Genomic DNA, 19,409 nt, shown 5'->3' with positions numbered 1-19,409 from the left:
TGCATACAAAGCAAATCCTGAATGATGATTGTCAACATCTGTGTAAGGTGCTAATAACAACTCATGCTCTTTTCATGCTCAAATGGTACTCTAAAAGGGTTTTGGGAGGGGCTTGTATCTTATTGGTGGGGTTGAGAAATAAAATATTGATAAAATAATACTTCACACCACAAAAACACCAGGGACTTCCTGCCTGCCAAGCTCCTGTGGGCCCCTCTCCTCCTACTCCCTGCCACCCCACCAACACGCAGGCAGCGGAGTCTGATGTTACTTTGGCTCAGCCCCAGTCATTCCTGGCACTCTCTCCCTCTGGGCCAGTAAGCAGCAGGGCAAGAGGCTCTGGGGGCCAGGAGGATGCCCCTTGCTGAGGGATCAGGCCCCACCCAGTGCCTAGTGGTGCCAACCCCAGTTGCTGGCCTAGAGCACACTGAGTACACTTCTGGACAACCTGTCTGTTGACTGTCCATCTTTACCAGGGAAATCAGATGCAAGATGTTGCTTTATACCGATTCAGAACAAAGGTGTCCCTGTAGCTTAGCAATGCCTACACAGACTGGCAGTGGCTGTCCAAGGTTTCAGGCTGGGCTCTCTCCCAGCCCTGCCTAGAGATGCTGCTGGGGAAAGCACTGGGGACATACGGCAAAGCAGGTTCTCTGCCACTCAGCCATGTCCCTCGGGCTATTTAAGAAGCATCCACTCTTCTTAGTTTCCAGGAAGGTTAAACAGCGTTGCATCAGAGCAAGTGTCACCCCACGCTTCCAAATGCATTCCTCCATAATTGGGGGGGGGGGTTGCTGCTGAAGACCTCCCAGTCAACTATAATTGTGCAGCCTGAATTTGCCAGTATGTGACAGAATCCCACCCCAAAATAGCAATGGTCTGGAATCGCTTGCGGTTGACAGCATTTATAGCCAGCATTTGATGCAGTTTCCCATGCAAGAGAAAAGACCTCCTCTTCTCATAAAAGGTGTACTCATTAAAACCTGACCAAAGGTGCAATAAGATGGGTATCTCATGGATTCTGTGCCATCCCGTAAAAGAGGTTACACAATGTTGTCAGGATAACATCTCCAACTTACCATTTCCCTAAAAGCTACCGTATTGGTCTGAATATAAGCCTCATCCCCCCCCCCCCAAATTCTGACTGTGAAAAGTTAAAGTGTGGATTATATTCGCGACCTTATGGTATGCAGCCAGGACCGTGGGGCAAACAGCGCCAGGAGTGCGGCAAAGTGGCGCCAGCCCTGTGCATAGTCCCCCATCCTCTCCCCCAAGGCCGGGAATCATAGAATCATAGAGTTGGAAGAGACCACAAGGGCCATCGAGTCCAACCCCCTGCCAAGCAGGAAACACCATCAGAGCACTCCTGACATATGGTTGTCAAGCCTCTGCTTAAAGACCTCCAAAGTAGGAGACTCCACCACACTCCTTGGCAGCAAATTCCACTGTGGAACAGCTCTTACTGTCAGGAAGTTCTTCCTAATGTTTAGGTGGAATCTTCTTTCTTGTAGTTTGGACCCATTGCTCCGTGTCTGCTTCTCTGGAGCAGCAGAAAACAACCTTTCTCCCTTCTCTATGTGACATCCTTTTATATATTTGAACATGGCTATCATATCACCCCTTAACCTCCTCTTCTCCAGGCTAAAGGGAGAGAGGAACGAAGGGGAAAGGCCGCCAGCAGCACAGCATGCCCCCCCCCCCAATACGCAGTCAGGAGCAGCGAGGAATGGAACGGCTTATATTCAGGGGGGTTTCTTTTTTCTCTCCCCCACCCTCCAATTTTAAAGGTGCGGCTTACATTCAGGTGTGACTTATACTCGGGCCAATATGGTATTTCTGTTTTACTATATGCAAACGCCACTGTACATCTGTCCCAAACAAAAGCAAGTTTGAGAAGACAGCTGAAGGCGTTTTCTGAATACTGTTTAAAAGCACACCTTATGGTGAATTAAGGCATGGAAATGATATAGACCCCCAAAATGGTATTTGGGTGAATGGCTCATTGAACTTGTAGGTTTTTAAACTATTTGGGTGGAGCTTTCCAGTCATCTGGAACAGGGTCAACTGAACAAGAAACGTGACAGAAAAAGCTATGCAGAGTACTAAAATGTTAACACAAGTTGCACACTAATCCAACTACTGTAGTGGTAAAAATGCAAACCAACATTTCAGGCAGGTTACTTGCATTTAAGTTATGAATTTCTGTATGGAGATTTCTGTGTGTTAAGGTAATTGGCAAGACTGCTGGAGGTCCAGTACTTTGCATTCCAGATCTAGGGCCCCCTCCCCACGAAAGGCACTAGGCAAAATAATGTAACCCCACCCCAGTTGTGAATCTGAACTATTAATAAACTTGACCTGGGTGTGCAGACTGAAAGGGTCCCAGTCATTCAGTCCACCTCCCACCCCAAATCAGGACCAAGTTTAGAGCTTGGTCAGAGGACAACAAAAGTGGATCCTGAGAGCACTTATGGCTGCCAAGATACTTATATTTCAAGATTAGAGGGATAAACACCCACCATCCACTTCTCAATGGTGCTTGGATATTTATTTGGACACATGGTCTCTGTATGATTCAATTCAATCCAATTGGATTGGATCAGGGGTCAGCAAACTTTTTCAGCAGGGGGCCGGTCCACTGTCCCTCAGACCTTGTAGGGGGCCAAACTCTATTTTTTGGGGGGGAATGAACAAATTCCTATGCCCCACAAATAACCCAGAGATGCATTTTAAATAAAAGGACACATTCTACTCATGTAAAAACATGCCAGTTCCCGGACCATCCGCAGGCTGGATTGAGAAGGCGATTGGGCTGGATCCGGCCCCCGGGCCTTAGTTTGCCTACCCATGGATTGGATTGACAGGCCATTGTTGATGTGACCCAAAACAGTTTCTTTTTTCTTTCTGTAATATTTGGAATTAAAAATAATGTGTCTTAAGAAGGAGGAGGAGACAAGTTGCAAAACCTTTTCTGCGCAATCAGAGAGCACTGTGCAACCGCGCTCCTTTTCACCCACCTGCATTGCTCAAGAAGTGTTGCGAGGGAGGCAGGTAACAGCAGAAATGCTTGCAGCAGTGGGGCATTGAAAGCCACGTTGCCTCACACGACAGAGGACATTTAGGCTGGCTTTTGCAACAGGTATGCCAGCACCCCAGGTAGAACAAAGGACAAGTTGGTGACGAAACCTCCGCCTTCCCTGGTGTTCATCTGCTGCTTGCAGTCAGGTCCCAGGTTCTGGTATTGGTTTACAAAACCCTTTGTAACTTGGGTCCAGGATACCTTAGGGACCGCCTGATGCCATCTATCCCTACCTGATCACCTAGTCTTCACGGGAGCCACTGTTAGTGGTCCCCCCTGGCTCAGACGCAAGGCTCAAATCCACCGGAACCATGCATTCAATGCTGCGTGTCCAGTTTTAATGAGCTGAACTGAGTGGGTCATTATGAGTCATGAGGGTGTGGAGAATGCGTGTATGAACTTAACAGCACTTAGTTTAATTTTTGGCTGCTATTTTGTTAATATTGTTTTATGGATTATAAACACTGCCTTGATTTGTTAATCAGATAATATGACTTGCTTTAATTGTGCTGTTTCACTTATTTTTTAGTCATTGCTTTGTTAACAGAGTAATTGTTTTATGGATGATTTGTTGATTATTCTATATGATTTATGCTGTATTTGTGATGTTTATTACATGTTCTAGCGTGTAATTATTATTTATTGTTTGTAAGCCACTTTCGGATTCATTTGAATGAAAATAAATGTAATAAGTCAAAATCAAATCAAATCAATTTTTTGGAACTCTCTTCCAGTTGACCTCAGACAGCTTCCCCTCCCTGTTGAAATTCCAGCACCTACTGAAGATTTTTTTAAAAATCCAGCAGACATTCTAACTGAAATCTGATTTTATAGTTTTAACAGATTTTTGCCCTTTTCTGCATTGCATCTTCTGTATACGGCTTGGAAATGGTTGTAATGAAGAGGCATATTAAGTTCTTAGATAACCCAAACAAACTTCTGTAGGACACCAGGTAGGCAGAGGCACATCTTAAGAGGCTACTGTGATGCTTTGAGCTCTGCCCAAGGGCTATTTGGGGGTTTCTTCTGCAAACTTAGGTATTCATCCAACTTTGCTGATACCTCTCTGCTGCATGTGGATGGGGCTGTTTTGGCTACATAAGGTTTGGCACACAGAGGCTGAGGCTGTTATTCATATACTGTACAGCAAAGAAAGGGGATATGTGGTCCCCCACATGTTGCTGCACTACAACTCCCATAATCCGCAATCCACTAGGCATGCTGACTGGGGCAAATGGGATTTGGGAGTCCAATTGCATCTAGTGGGCCACAGGTTCCTCATCCCTGCTGTATAGGATAATAACCAAATGCAACTGTAATTGTTTCAACGCTTCGAAAAAGGAGGGAGTGGGGCAGGGGAGAAAGGGTGCCTATTCTGAGAATTGCATAAGATGCAAGACTTTTAGTTGATCTTTGTAACCCAGTCAACAGTCCTGTTTCATGCTGACAAATTTTGGAAGTGCAGACAGATTTGTATGGTCCCTGGCCTTGTCAAGAGGGGTCATGGCAGGCAGCGAAAGAGCATGATTTGTCAAAGCATCACTATCTTCCTCTACTGCAGGGATGGGGAACTGGTGGTCCTGCAGATATTGCTGGACCACAGCTCCCATCAGCCCCCAAGCACTGCCCACACCGGCTGGGGCTGATGGGAGTTGGAGTTCGTTAAACATCTAGAGAGCTGCAGATGCTGCATCACTGCTCCATGCTGCTTTCACTCTTTTCCCCTCTGGAGCTGGAAGTCTGGGAAGCCTCCAAGAGCCAGGGCTCCAAGATTTCACTTTATCCCAAGATAAACTCAAGGCATAAAAGGTTCCTTCATATGAGTGTGTGCACAAAATCAGGGGGGCCTGCGCCTTAATAATAATAATAATAATTTTTTATTTATACCCCGCCCTCCCCAGCCAAGGCCGGGCTCAGAGCGGCTTACAAGCAATAATAAAAACAAGATGAATGATTACAACTTAAAAACAAAAATAAAATACAACATTAAAATAATGGAACATTAAAATATTAAAATGTAGCCTCATTGTAGGAGAAGGAAAAGAAAAAAGAAAATGGGGGGGAGGGAATCAAATTGGCTCCAAGCCAAAGGCCAGGTGGAACAACTCTGTCTTACAGGCCCTGCGGAAAGAAATCAGATCCTGCAGGGCCCTGGTCTCATGAGACAGAGCGTTCCACCAAGTTGGGGCCAGTGCTGAAAAGGCCCTGGCTCTGGTTAAAGCCAATCTAACTTCCTTAGGGCCTGGGACCACTAGGGTGTTGTTATTTATGCCTTAGCATCCCAAGTACCCAGTCTCTGTTTACCTAGACGATGGGCATTTGAAAAGGGAGGCTGACTCACCGACAACTCTGTCTCCTGTTTGCACACCCATCTTCCTCATGGCTGCTGCGAAGAGAGCGACCTGCTGCCTCAGCTCTTCAAAAGTCACCTTCACGATCTCCTCCTTGCCTTCCTCTGTGGAAGGAGAAGGGGAAAGTTTGAAGGAGGCAAGCCCCATCATTAGCAAGTTTACATTAGGATGCAAAGAACACCAGACAGGCGGGCGGGCGGGCGGGAGGCCATTGCAAGGAAAGAGTTTTCTTTTGCAAGACTTGGGCAGTGCCCAATGGGCAGCTGCAAAAGACCGCCAGGGAGGTGCAGTGGTTAGAGCGCTGGTCTAGAAACAGAAGAGGGTAGTCACTCCCAAAGGCTTGCACAGCTGCTTGTTGCAGCAGCCCTGGCTACAAGTTCCCCAGGCGAATGGACCTCTGGGGCTGGCCAGGGGGTGCTGATTGTCAGGAGCTGAGGCAGCCTTGGAGTAAGCAAGCAAGCGGACGAGGGAGCCCAGCCAGCCATTCCACCGGCCCTTGCTGTTGGGAATGGACAGACTAGTGGGAGGCCAGGCAGGCAGGCGCTGCGCTGGCCTTTCTTGTGCTTGCTGTGTGCAAGGCCTGCCTGGGAGCCTATCCATCTGGCAAGCCCGGCAGCGCCCGCTGCTGCCTCCCAAGGTAAGGTGCTGGCCTCGTGTTCACGTTTGGCCAGTCTCTGTCGGGCCACTATGGCTGGGGGCATCCTCTTCCCAGGCCCCTGTGGGGCAGTGTGAGGAGGCACCTCTCTTGGGGGGGGGGGCGGCTCAGAGACCAGGGACAGCAGCAGTGGCTACCTGGAGGACTCCCAAGGAGAGGAGAGGAGGGGAGGCTGAGGGAACCCTCCACAAGGGAGGGTGTTTGGAAAAGGGTGAGAGGCTGCCAGCTCTGCTGGCAAAGGGTGACCTAACTGGGCTCCTGGGCTTGAATGATGGTCAGGGGTGCTGATCCCACGGTGGGCCGCAGAAAGGATGTAGTTGGTCAAGGGAGCCATGGACTCGAAAAGGTTGAAAACCTCTGTAGTACAGTATAGTATAAAATATTTTTTTATTTGCAGAATAAAAAAGATACATTGGCCAGATCTACTCTGGTTTTGGCAGCCATTATGCCAGCCAGAGCGCAGTAAGGAAGGAGCTGGGAGAGCGGTGACCTTGCATGGGCCCTTGGACTCCTGCTCCCTTCAGCTCAGAGGGCAGGAATGGTGGGAGAGGCACCAGGCTGGGAAAGGCTGCGAGGGGCTGAGGGGAAAGCGCCTGAGCTCCCATGGTGAGGGCTGCAGCAGTTTCACCCGGCACCTCACCGGCTGGGGCCAATGCAGCTTTCTTCAACACTGCGGTTTATCGCCATGAGGTTGAAAACCCAACATTGCCCAGCCCTACTCTGGGCAGCTTCCAACACATATAAAAACATAATAAAACAGCAAACACTAAAACTTCCCTATACAAGGCTTCCTTCAGATGTCTTCTAAAAGTTGCATAGTTATTTATCTCCTTGACATCTCCTGGATGATCTCCTTTATCTCCTGGACGATGTGGGTGGAGATGCTCCTCCTGCTGCAAAGGGCCAAGGCCATTTAGGGCTTTAAAGGTCAGCAGCAACACTTTGAATAGTGCTTGGAAACCTTCTGAGATAGCCCATTCCACTGCCAAGCAGATGAAATACAGCTCCCACCCTCCCTGACCACTGGCCACGCTGACCAGGGTAGGCAGAAACCCCTGGAGGGTCAGAGCTTGCACACGCTCGGCCCCAAAGCCCAGCACAAGCTGCTGTTCTAACCACAAGGAGGACAGAGCACCAGAAGCGCTACAAAACCTTGCTTGTGTAGCATTTCAAAGGAAGTGGTGGAAGCTGCTGCAGAGGTCTCCAGCTTTCCCAAAAACGGGTCTCAAAACACTTGGCAAGGACCGTCACTGGTCCTTCTGGGTGCCAGACTGCTTGAGCCCTGCTCTGACATTAAACCTGGAGCTATAAAAACCCCACGCCAGCTTAGCCCTTAAATCTCCTTAAGCAGAATAAAGAACCAGGAGGTGGAGGAGGAGGGGAATGATGCAGCCTAGCAATACACCCCTGCATCTTGCACACTTCGAGGAGGGATGGTACACCTGGCATCAAAGAGAGCCTGTGGGGAAATCCTGTTACCTGCTCCTGATGCAAATCTGTACACACCCAGTTCCTTTAGCAAGGCTCTCAGCTTCCCCTGCCTCTATACACCACACTTAAAGCACATGGCTACCTGTCACAACCCCACCCAGTAATCCTGGGAACTGTAGCTTGTTATAGGTGGTATGAGGGGTCAACCACAGTTCCCAGGATCCTTTAGGGGGAAGCCGCATGCTTTAAGTGTGTGATGCAGAGGTGACCCAAGTCCCACAAGGCTGTGTGACTCCACCTACCACCCCAGGATGTTCAGTCTCCTGCTCCCACTGGGCTCCTGAGCCAGCAGGGAGACTTGCCAGCAGCAACACCAATAGGGAGGCAACCAAAGTAGCATCCAGGACCAGCCCAAGTTCAGAGTCCAAAACTAAAGGTCAGGCAAGAGGTAGAACAGTCCACAGTCAGGGTCCAGGTTGGGATCAAAGCAGAGGACTGGGCATTTCTCCACCTTCCCTCTGGCTTGGGACCCATTTGGCCTTGATGTCAGAAGCCAAACCCATCCTGGATGGGGTGGTCCCTCATGGGCTCCGTCAGAGGATCCCAGCTCCTCACCCCCAGGTGGCACCTGTCCTAGCCTGCTTGGTCTTTCTCTCAGGAGAACCCCCCTAGCTGAGACATGACATATGGCCTGACTGCCACCAATTGCCCCTGAGAAGTAGGATCGTTGGGTTGGAAGGCTCCTCAAAGGCCATCTAGACCAAGCCCCCATGCAGAAAGGCCACCATCCTGCAGCAACCTTGGTAAGTGGTCATCTGCTGGGCTGCAACCCTTAAATGATTCGGAACTGGCGTGCCTAGGCAGGTTTCATGGGATTATTTGCAAGTCTGCATTAAGATGAAGACTCATCCAAAAAACCTGTCACCATCCGTGATGGGTTAATGGCAGCCTTCGCCAACCTGATGTGCCCTCCATTGGGCAGCTGGAACTGGTGGGAGCCAGAGTTCAGCAGCACCTGAAGGGCAGCAGGCCGAGAAACACAGAGTTACAGGAAGGAAAAAGGAAGCAGTGCCCCCAAGCAACTGTGGGAACTAGGAGTTCTGCAAACAGGCTGGTTACTTAAGACAACCAGTCTCCAGCAGGTGGGAGAAAAAGCCCTGAGGGGAGAGCAGGTTAGGCAAAGGGCTGCCTGACAAACTAGTTTGGGATGATTGCAATCTCTCTACAAAGCCTGCATGTCGGGAAAGAGTCTCTATGGAAGTAGGTAGAAGCATTTGGCCACAAGGGGAAGCCCAGAGCAAGTCTGCCCAACAGACACACTGCCAGGCTAATCAAAATACTCTGCCCCCCCCCAAAATTGGCCTGATTATTTTACCACTCCATGAAATGGGCTGCAAGTCAAGCAGATAAAAAGAGAGAGAAAAGGGAGTACAAATTCAACTAAGAAGAGTCTTCCAGAGGCAAAAATTACAATGGTACCTCGGGTTAAGAACTTAATTCATTCTGGAGGTCCATTCTTAACCTGAAACTGTTCTTAACCTGAAGCACCACTTTAGCTAATGGGGCCTCCTGCTGCCGCCACACCGCCGGAGCACAATTTCTGTTCTCATCCTGAAGCAAAGTTCTTAACCCGAGGTACTATTTCTGGGTTAGCGGAGTCTGTAACCTGAAGCGTCTGTAACCTGAAGCGTCTGTAACCCGAGGTACCACTGTATAGAAAGAAGTGTTTTGCAATGAAGAGAAATATTGGTAGAAGCACAAGGCTGACCACTGCAAGTGATACTTCTCTGGCTGACCGTTGCTAATGTTTAGCTTACTGTTCTTTAATTGTATGAATGTGTGTGTTATTATAAATAAAGCACAATAAAACGACAGGAGCAGAAAACGGAGAGAGAGAGAAGAATCACAGGTGTCACAAGAGCAAAGATTCACAATGACTACTTACGTGCAGCATAGAGCGCAATTTTATCGTTTTCTTTGTGCTTTAAGAGGTTTTCTGCATAGTTCAACCTGCTGCCTTTAAACCACTCTGGAACATCTGCAATGCCCTTGGAAGGGTCAATCACCTGGTGGAAAAAAGGCCGGGAATCCTTAGGAACGAAGAGCTTCATGGTCTATCTGCTCCTGGGGTGGAGAAGAGTTCCCACACTCCAAAATCCAGGCTGGCTTGTTTCCCCATTACCAGAATCCCACGTGAGAGACCACCGTGCCTCAAGGCCCACACTCCTGCAGGCATCTTCACTGCTACACAGCCTCTCTCAGTCTGGGGGACTCCTGGCAGCCCCAGCCAGCAAAGCCAACAAGACAAAGCTTTAGTTGTCTAGTTAGCAAGTTTTCTTACCTGCCCTTCACACGAGGTCCCAGGCCAGCTTAAACAATAACTACCATTTTAAGACAGATTATTAAAAGAATACTGCTTCTATTTTAAAACACACAAAGCCTTTCCAAATTTGAACAGAGCGATATAAATTCCGCAAGGGATGATGGGAGCTTCACTCTGACAGCATCTGGAGGTTGAGAGGTTGGAAGAAGGCTGGTCTAGGGTTGCCTCATCCCCTTAAAAAGTCTCGTTCCAAAGTTGCCCCTTTTTATCTCGCATTCAGTCATTTGGCCCCAACCATGGAAATGGTTGCTTGCCCTGCAGTGGGGCAACAGCAAGCAACCATTACAAAAGCCCCACTTTTGCCCTGATTCCGCCTTCAGGACTGTGAACTGGGCACTAACAGCCTGACCCACAGCTTGGGCTCCATACTCACTATACAGTTAAAAGCAGCATCGTGCTGTGTTAAACTGTCATGGCTTCCCGCCACCGACCAGGCAAAAATCCTGTAGTTTGTTCAGGGTGCTGAGTGTCTTTAGAGGACCCCCACTCTATTCCCCTGACAGAGCTAGTTTCCAGAGTTCCATGAGAAGAGGGCAAGGCTGTAGTTGGGGGGGGGGGGCTAGCCATGTTCTCAGCCCTGGGTGAAGCCTCTAGAGGGGCACCAGTGAGGCTCCCAGCTTGCGGGGGGGGGGGGTCTTCTGACCATGCCCCTCCTTGTGGCTGCTGAGCACCAGAGGGTTTCTGCTGCTGAGCACCAGGACTTTCTCACCTACATGCCCTCCCTCATTTTGGGAACTCAAACCCTGTCCCCAAAAGTATAAAGGACTCACCCCATATGTCGTGTTTCTTTCTTTTGTTAAACATTTCTTTTGGTTTTTAAATACAAATACAATAACCGTTAAACACTTAACCAGCAGTACATCTAAGGGTGCTTGTTTTAACCATTGTCTTTACACATACACATTCAAACATATTACTTAATGTAACCTCTCCACTGAGAAAAATATCCCATTGCTTAAATGTGGTTTGAAGATCCACTTGCATCAAATTGCTTGTAGCAGATCTGATGCTGCTTTAAAATTAAAGGTCACACTGATTTTTTTAGTATGAGTGGTTACTTTACTGTTGCTTTTAAACTGTGTTCTTGAACTGTTTAATTAGATTCTATAGATTGTTTGGCTTGGCTCAAAGATATTAAATTTTCAAAACTGTATCATGAACGTAATATATGAAAAAAGAAAGAAAATTGTACAAAACAGAAAACCAAGGTTCACATCCATGACCTCATAAAACAAAGAACGTTATCAAGAGACTACACAATGAATTAGATGCTATAGCAAAAAACCCACCTGATACAGAGAGAATACCAAAAAAAATATAAATACCAAATAAAGCCATATTTCATCAGCACTTGCCGTTCCTGTGCTTGGCCTGTCATATAAGTAACATATGCTTGCCAAATGGAGGCAAAATCCAGAAGTTTAGCTGTACCCAAGATACATGTAACTTATGAGTCAATCTCTCAGAAATGAGAATAAACTTTACATTATTGAACAAAATGTTTACAGAAAAGCCTGATTACTTCTTCTAGAATTGTGATATGGTCAAACAAGCTAATAAAAAAAAATTAAGAGGTTTATATCTTAAATCCATATTTGATCCATCAAAAACTGATAAAAGACCCAGTTTTTTAACTACTGTTTTTAAGCCTATGGTATATTATTGAAATGTGTATTTTGATGCAAAGCACCTGGAGGGTGGTTGCTCTGAAAGGCAGCCATGAAATGTTTTATATACGTAAAAGACTGCACAAAGAACTTGTTCTCTGCCACTGATCCATGCATGCCCCACTGTCCTGTCACTGCTGGTCTCTTTAACCTCAGGGGCAGGTGGGGGAAGCCTTCAGCCCCACAGGTGCTGCTGAACTACAACTCCCACCAACAGTTTTCACCTTGTGCTTTGCTTTGCAGGCACAGCTCCAAGCCTTTGCCCCACCTGGTCTTTAGCACTAGATCAGAACACTCCGTGGAAAAGCCTATTGCCCTTTGCTCCAATTCAGCGCTAAACTACAGGTTTCCCCAGTGGAAAGCGGTGGGGCAAATGGGGGCATGAAATAATTCTTAGTCACTTAGCAAAATACTTGTCCCACTGGTGAAATGTTTTGCACTTGTGGAACACTGTTGTACAAGTAGGTTGTGGTTAACTTTGTCACACAATGTGTTTCTACTGTTGTGCAACTGTTGCACTGGATTTCTCTGTCGTGCAGCATTCAGACTCACACTTGCACTAGCAGAGAATGCTGGATGCAGTGCAAAATCTTTGAAATTAAAAACTGTGCTTTAATCATTACTCGTGTGTGTGTCTGTTTGGTGTATTTTAGCTGTGCTTTAGCTAGTTTTATTATGTGCACTGCTTCCAAGAGCCTTTAGACTGAGCGGCTTGTAAATCTTTCCAAATAATAATAATTAAAGCAAGAGGATCAGATCCCTAATGGCTTACCTCATCATAAAGGCGGGAGAAGACAATCCCACTAAACTTCCAAAATTCTGCCCAGAAATCTGCATAGTGATTCACCGACCAATGGTACAATTCATTGTAGTTGGCTGTAGGGTAAATATAGACATCTTTATTTCAATGATAATCTATAACACAACGTGCAAGCGATCTGCAGCCTAAGATTTGGCTGCCTAAGGTTAATCGTTTCAGATTTTGCCATTTTGTTGTTATTGGGCTGTTTCCAATTTTATTCTGTTTCATTTGGATAGGACACAAAAGTAATGTGTGCGTGCCTTATCTTCTTATAAACCGCTTTGGCTATCCTACAGAAAAGCAGGATATAAATATGAATCTTACTTATTATTGGGACGTAGGAGGAGTTAGGGGAGGAGTTGTACTATCTGGTGGAGGGCATGCCATGCTCCTTCTGGGGTAGTCTGTCCACCCTGGTTTAGTTCATTTAGTTCAGTATTGTCTCTACACTGAACAAACCTCTGGTCCCCACCCTGCACTCAGCTCTCACCTGAGGCTCCTAGAAGCTTGCCACAGTGGCCACCACACCCTGGGAAATGGCTCTGACTGGCGGCTAAACCAGGTGTGAGTAGCTGATGGGTCTCAAACCCTCAGTGACTTAGGGACTTCCCCTGCATAAGAAGACAGGCTCTGGAGGATTGAGTGGACAAGACCAAGAGTGGGTCCAATGGTCAAGAAGGCGGTTTCTGCACGTGCTGTAGACAGAAATGTGGGGCAGATGGGGCTCATCAACCACCTAGGAGAAAGAGAGCTCTGATCCCAAACCTCTGCTGCCTTGCGGGGTATCTTCGGGGGAAGGAAAGGCTCAGGAACAAACCCTACACAAATCCCAAGTGCTCATACTGTTTTGAATGCATGTGGTTAGTGAGAAGGCCCTTTCCCTGCCCAACTCAGGGCCAATCGATATAACGCATTATGATAGCCCTCAATAACTGGGCAATTAGTCAATGAGAGAACTCCTAGCCCAAGCCACAGACTGAGGTGCTAGCTGTCTTTGGGCAAGGAGTCACATAGGAAGTTACCTTATGCTACGTAAGAACACTGGTTCATCTAGGTCCATGGTGTCTCTACAGTAACTCTCCAGAGTTTCAGACAGGAGCTTTTAGCCAGCCAGAGCTGGAGATGCCAGGCCACCACAAGACTTCACCACTTCACAATTCCAATCTTGGCTAAACTGGGAAAGCCACCTGCTTCTTTCTCTCTTCTTCAATAAGTCATTAGCTCCCATATTTGCTTGCTGAGAAATGGCTAATATTGCCTTCTCCCGTCAAGACACCTGAGGATCTTATGGAAATCAAGCAGGACCGTGTGTCCTTAGCCATTATAAAAGGCGGAGGTCAAACAAACAACCCTTTTGCTGCTTTCCTAGGGAGCAAAAAGCTAGAGAAGGTGGACTGCGGGCAGGTGGGGGCAGGGCAATTAATCTTCGGCTCTGATGGTCCGGGAGATATGCCCCAGGTCCGCCAAACAGCCAACCTCCACATTTGTGGGCCTTCAGCCTGCTAAATACGAAGCACAAACAGAAGATGCTAATTTACTCAGTGAAATGAAGAGGAAAGATGCTACAGAGACGAAAAAGCAACAGGGTTTCGAGAAGTGGAGCTTAAAATGAGCTCATCACCCAGAGGCCACCAAGCTGTCCTCACACGGCCTGAAAATGACACGACAGTTTTAACTTAGTTGTAAGGCCACGGTTTAATGGAGAAGCAGAGAGAAACAGCAGCCCGCCACTTCGGATGGCAGGTTTTGGGTGCCACGGACATTGCACTGGCTCCTGAAGACACACCAATTTAGACAAGCATTCTCCTGACCCAAACTTCCTGTTTTAATTGCCGTTTTTACTGTTGAACTGTTTTAATGGCAGTGTGCTATTGCACACTTTAATTGTGGGTGTTTATTTTAATGTTCTGGTGGAACTGCTTTATTGAGTATTCTAATTATTTGTGCTTATCTTTCTCATAATTGGTTTTAAAACCAGTAAACCTCTAAAAAGCCACTTTGGCAAGTAAGTAGTATATGATATGCAGCGGTACCTCTGGATGCGAACGGAATCCGTTCTGGAGCCCCATTCGCATCCAGAAGCAAATGTAACTAGCGACAGAACGTCTGTGCGCGTGCACCGCTTTTCGCCGCTTCTGCGCATGCACGTGACATCATTTTGAGCGTCTGCGCATGCGTGAGCAGCAAAACCCAGAAGTAACGCACTCCGCGGAGCACAACTTGAACGCGCTCAACATGAAGCATATTGAACCCGAGGTATGACTGTAATACAAATGCCATAATGTGGCATATGGACAGATCTGGACCAGGGCAGAATCCACTGCAAAGCCCATTGGAAGAAGAGCAAGATCTTGGCCGATTCCGCTCACTTGAAAAGGGCTTCCCGCTAGATGGTGAAGGGAAGGGCTGCAGCCCAGTGAGAGAGTGTCTGCTTTGCATGCAGAAGGCCTCAGATCCAACCCCCAGCATCTTGAGGTAGGGCTAGCAATATCCTCTGCTTGAAACCCTGGAAAGCCCTGCTGGTGAGTGTAGAGCCACTGCGAGTTGGCGGCCGTCCGTCTGGAGAGACAATGAAGTGCACCTCCAGGGATGAAGTCAAACTGCTGCAGTAGCAGCACCCCTCAGGTGACCTCTCCAGGGCACAAGCCTGGGCAGTGCGCATGGAGGTCCTGGGCTGCCTAGATGACAAGCCCCCCCCCCCCGGCTGATGTGGTCCAAAGGAAAGCAGAGCAAGACGTTTGGCACCAGCTTGGCTGCTGGAATACAAGATGCCATCCAACCGCCTTAGGGACTCCACTCCAGATTTGTGTAGGGTTTACTCACTAGTCTATACTACTCCCGAAGATATCCCGCAAGACAGTAGATCAGGTTTGGGATCAGAGCTTTCCTTCTCCTAGGTGGGCTAAGCTTCCCAGGTTGACAAGCCCCATCTGCCCCACATTTCCCTCTACAGCACGTGCAGAAACCGCCTTCTTGACCATTGGACCCACTCTTGGTCTTGGTCCACTCAATCCTCCAGAACCTGTCTTCTTATGCAGGGGAAGTCCCTAAGTCACTGAAGGTTTGAGACTCATCAGCTACTCACACCTGGATTAGCTGGCCAGTCAAAGCCGTTTCCCAGAGTGTGGCCACTGTGGCAAGCTTCTAGGAGCCACAGGTGAGAGCTGAGTGCAGGGTGGGGATCAAAGGTTTGTTTAGTGTAGAGACAATACTGAACTAAATGGACTGATAGTATGACTTTGTAGCAGACTTTGACTGCTTCCTATATTCACTGGAAGCATCAGTAGCTCCATGACAGAACAATTGCTTTGCAAGCAGAAGGTCCCAGGTTCAGTCCCTGGCACCTCAAGTTAACGCCTGCAAAGGACTCCTCCCTGAAATCTTGCAGAACTGCTGCCAGTCCGTGTGGACAGTACTTGGCTAAATGGACCAACAACCCAAACTGATATCCGGCAGCTTCCTATGCTCCTGTGACTGTCCCCATTTCAGGTCTATAAATAAGGTGGGAGAATGGACTAGATCACTTCAGACTCTGAGCAGAGAACGTCCTTTCTCCTTCCTTTTTTACTGGTCTCCCACATTCTAGCATGTAAAAAAAAGAAGTAACTCCTTGGGGAGAAAGTCTTACTGCAACCCACTCCCCCGTGTCTTGATTTTCTACTTGTAATGCAGAATTTTGGTGTTAGCCTCAGAATGTTTGATGTATCACAGTATTTTAATATTCTTTTGGAAGCCACCCAGAGTGGCTGGGGAAACCCAGCCAGATGGGCGGGGTATAAATAATAAATTATTATTATTATTATTATTATTATTATTATTAAATGCATCCTGCAGCCCAAAGTGAAAACCCATACTATCACCTTAGAACTCTTCCACAAGGGTGTGTCATTTTAGGGGGAGAAACTTAATACTTGCAAACTTCCTCAGCGAGGGAATCTTAAAAATATGTTTTTGGGTGTGAAGAATTCAAATCTGTTATTATGTTTGTGTCTGGACAACATTTAGCTTGGTATATCTATGTCTGATTAAAAAGGATATAAACTGCTCTCGGAAAACCCAAAAACTTTAATTTTACCTTCTGAAAGTGTCAGGTAATATAAAATATGTATAATATATAGATAAAAATATTAATATATTATACATGAGTACTTGGCAATTCTTTTTAATGATTTTGATGGAATTTTACACACATTTAATTTACCAAGCAAAACTAAATCATATCAATTTAACCAAAATATAGATTGAATTCCCAAGTCATGTTAGAATTTTTTAGCACCGCTCATTTTGGGAATTTGAAAGTTGAAAAATTCAGCACGCTCTACTCTTCCACCTCATTCTAAGCTTCACAGGTAAGACAAGGCTTTGTTAGGGTAAACAGATGCCATTAATCCCCTGCTTTGGGACTGCATAGTCGATTTATTTCTTTGGGACAAGGAAAACAGAAAAAAAGACTAAAGGACAGGAGATGATAGCCCAATTAAAAAAAAAAGTTAAATATTTATTTTATGTATATCCCACCTTTCCTTCAAAGGTCTCAAGGTGGTGTACACACCTCTCCTCCTTTCCATTTTATCCTCCCAACCTACCTGTGAGGTAGGGTAGGCCAAGAGGCAGAACTGGCCCAAATCACCCAGTGAGTGGGGATTTGAACCCAAGTCTCCCAGATCCCAGTCCAACACTATGGGTGGGTGTGAGTGTTGCCCTGCCATGACAAGATCAGCCACCTTCCCCCACGAAAGTTAACGGAGCAAAGGTGCACCCACTGAAGCTTAAGAGACTTAGACCTTCCCTCCACCATGATGACAAAATCATTGTTGAATCTTTGGCAACTGTACTATGACCCTCAATACTGCCCCCCCCCCACTTTAATATCACGTTTACATTTGTTGGTTGCTTTTCTCACAGAGACCCAAAGCTGCAGCCAAGGATGAGCAAGATGATGGTTTAGCCAGCAGCTCCCGTTAGGACAGCACTTTCAGCCAAACTTGGCTCAGCTCAAGAGGGCAGCAAAAAGCCAGGGGAAGAGCCCGGGAGGGAGGCCACAAGCTCACATGGTCCTGCTAGACCACAGCTTAGGTCTCCATACAGAGGGTGTTGTTGGCTTGCTTTGTTCTGGTTTTTATTATGCACTTTGTGGTCTTATTCTGTATGTTATATGCCATGAACAACCCTGAGATCTTCAAGTGAAATACAAATTTAATAAATACAATTAAAATTAAATATCACTGTTATCAGATACTGAAAATGTTGGCCCATGTATTATGAGTCCCTTCAGTACAGGCAAGGCCATTGGTGGCTACAGTTAAGTTGCCCATCACCTGCAAAACAGAACAGAAGTGTTTGCCCAAGGAAACACTCTTTTCAGTTACCTGGTAACACGGTTGTCACATCTACATTTATCGCTGTGAATCTTATTTTTTAAAAAAATACACAGATCTTTGGGGAAAATTGTTCCAAAGAAAATTGGAGGGGGAGACTGAATACCTGAATAAATAAATATTTCCAAGTGCCCAGCTTCCCTGTACTACACCCTTTATTGGAGCCAACCAATGCAGACAGGTACAGGGTTCACATTTGTGACTGAACAAGACAGGAGAACCGCTGCAAGTCAAGGGCTTGGGATGGGTTTTCAGCAATGACCGGTTCTCAGAATCTGTTGCCAGGCCTCACTCAGGCCTACAGGAGGCACTGAAGTACAAGGAGGCGGTTGCTCAGCAGAAATGGGAAAATACTCTGCACATGCTCAGAGCATTATAAGCCCCATTTTTAATTCTTCACAACAGTTTCTTTAAAAGGGGCATGGGTCTGAGCTAGGAACAGAGATGCTAAGTTAGCACCATTAAAGTGAAATTGCCAAGGCCAAATGCCGAAAGGGCTCTGAACGGAAGAGCACCCATAAGCAAGTGGTACCCCCCCCCGGCCAGCCTTGGGCTGCGCCTCCCCTGAGCCCCAGCCCGCCTGATGGGAGTTCTAGTCCAAGACCTCGGGCGGGCACCAGGTTGCCGGGCACTGCTCTGCCCAGCAGCTCACGGAAACCCCTCCCGCCCGCCCCCCCCCCCCAGCCCTGCCACCCAGAGATAGACTTCCCCTGAACGCGGAGGCTCCATTTCGCCCCAGTGGCCAACTGGCCGCGGGCGAGACCCGGCGCCCGACCAAGGAAAGATGCCCCGGCAACCCGCCTCCTTCGGTCCCCCCAAGAGCCAAGCCTCGCGGCACCGCCGCCTGATGCCCAAGCCCCGGGCTGGCGCCAAGAGGGCAGCAGAGACTCACCCAGGGGAATCCCGTAAGCAGCAGCTACCGCCGCCCGGAACTGGTCCATCTTGGTGTTGCGCTTGGAGTCCGGCTCCCACATCACCTGCGATTCCATGATCTCCGGCGCCCCAGACATGGCGAGGTCGCGCTTAGCTCAGGCAAGGGCTGCTGCTGCTGCTGCTGCTGCTGCTGCGACGCACCGGCTGCAATCCCTGCCGCTTCCTCGCTGGGCGAGTGACTGGGGGGCTCCGCCTCCTGCAAGCCGCTTTTCAGGGACAGCTCACCTCCCGTTTCCCCGGTAAGCTTCCGCCAGGGCTGCTGATGGAGGAGGAGGAGGAAAGAGTGCATTCACGGAACTAGGTCTATTTTTCAATGCAAATAAGGGCGGGGTATAGAAAGCGGTGCATTCACAGCAGCAGTAGATGCCAAAGGGATTAGCGTAAAACTATCTATATGTATGTACGTTTATAAAACCGGATCTATGACTGTAAGTATATAAATTGTGCAATGCAATGTGTATATACATGCATATGCCTGTGCATCTCCTGTACCTCTCTGTGTGTGTCATGTGTGCATATACAGGCACATCTACAGAAAAAGAGATGCAAAAGATTTTAGCTTGCACCTACCTCAACTGCTCTGTTATTAATCAGAGACAGCTACAGCCAAAGTGACAGTAAATACAAGCAGCACACCCCCCCCCCCCAGTTGGGGAAGTTGGAATTAAAGGCAAGGGAGTTTATTTATGGCAGGCATAGGCAAATTCTGCCCTCCAGGTGTTTTGGGACC

The 19,409-nt window shown here is 47.6% G+C and overlaps 1 protein-coding gene across 1 annotated transcript in view; it reads right to left on the bottom strand.

Annotated features, from left to right (window-relative positions):
• AACS (acetoacetyl-CoA synthetase) overlaps nucleotides 1-18,893 on the bottom strand; it is a 59,711-nt gene extending 40,818 nt beyond the window's left edge. Inside the window, exons 1-4 of the mRNA XM_082203788.1 lie at nucleotides 18,639-18,893; nucleotides 12,339-12,442; nucleotides 9,462-9,582; nucleotides 5,421-5,534 (exon numbers count right to left, since the gene is read on the bottom strand). Coding sequence (XP_082059914.1) covers nucleotides 5,421-5,534; nucleotides 9,462-9,582; nucleotides 12,339-12,442; nucleotides 18,639-18,756 — 457 coding nt within the window. The 5' untranslated portion in view covers nucleotides 18,757-18,893. The remainder of the gene's footprint in view (nucleotides 1-5,420; nucleotides 5,535-9,461; nucleotides 9,583-12,338; nucleotides 12,443-18,638) is intronic.
• Nucleotides 18,894-19,409: the final 516 nt, after the last annotated feature.

The sequence above is a fragment of the Podarcis vaucheri genome, assembly GCF_965113315.1.
Source record: "Podarcis vaucheri genome assembly, chromosome: 16".
In the NCBI taxonomy this organism is placed as follows: Eukaryota; Metazoa; Chordata; class Lepidosauria; order Squamata; family Lacertidae; genus Podarcis; species Podarcis vaucheri.
Note: the sequence above shows the minus strand (reverse complement) of the source record. Positions and strands in the feature narration are given on the sequence as shown.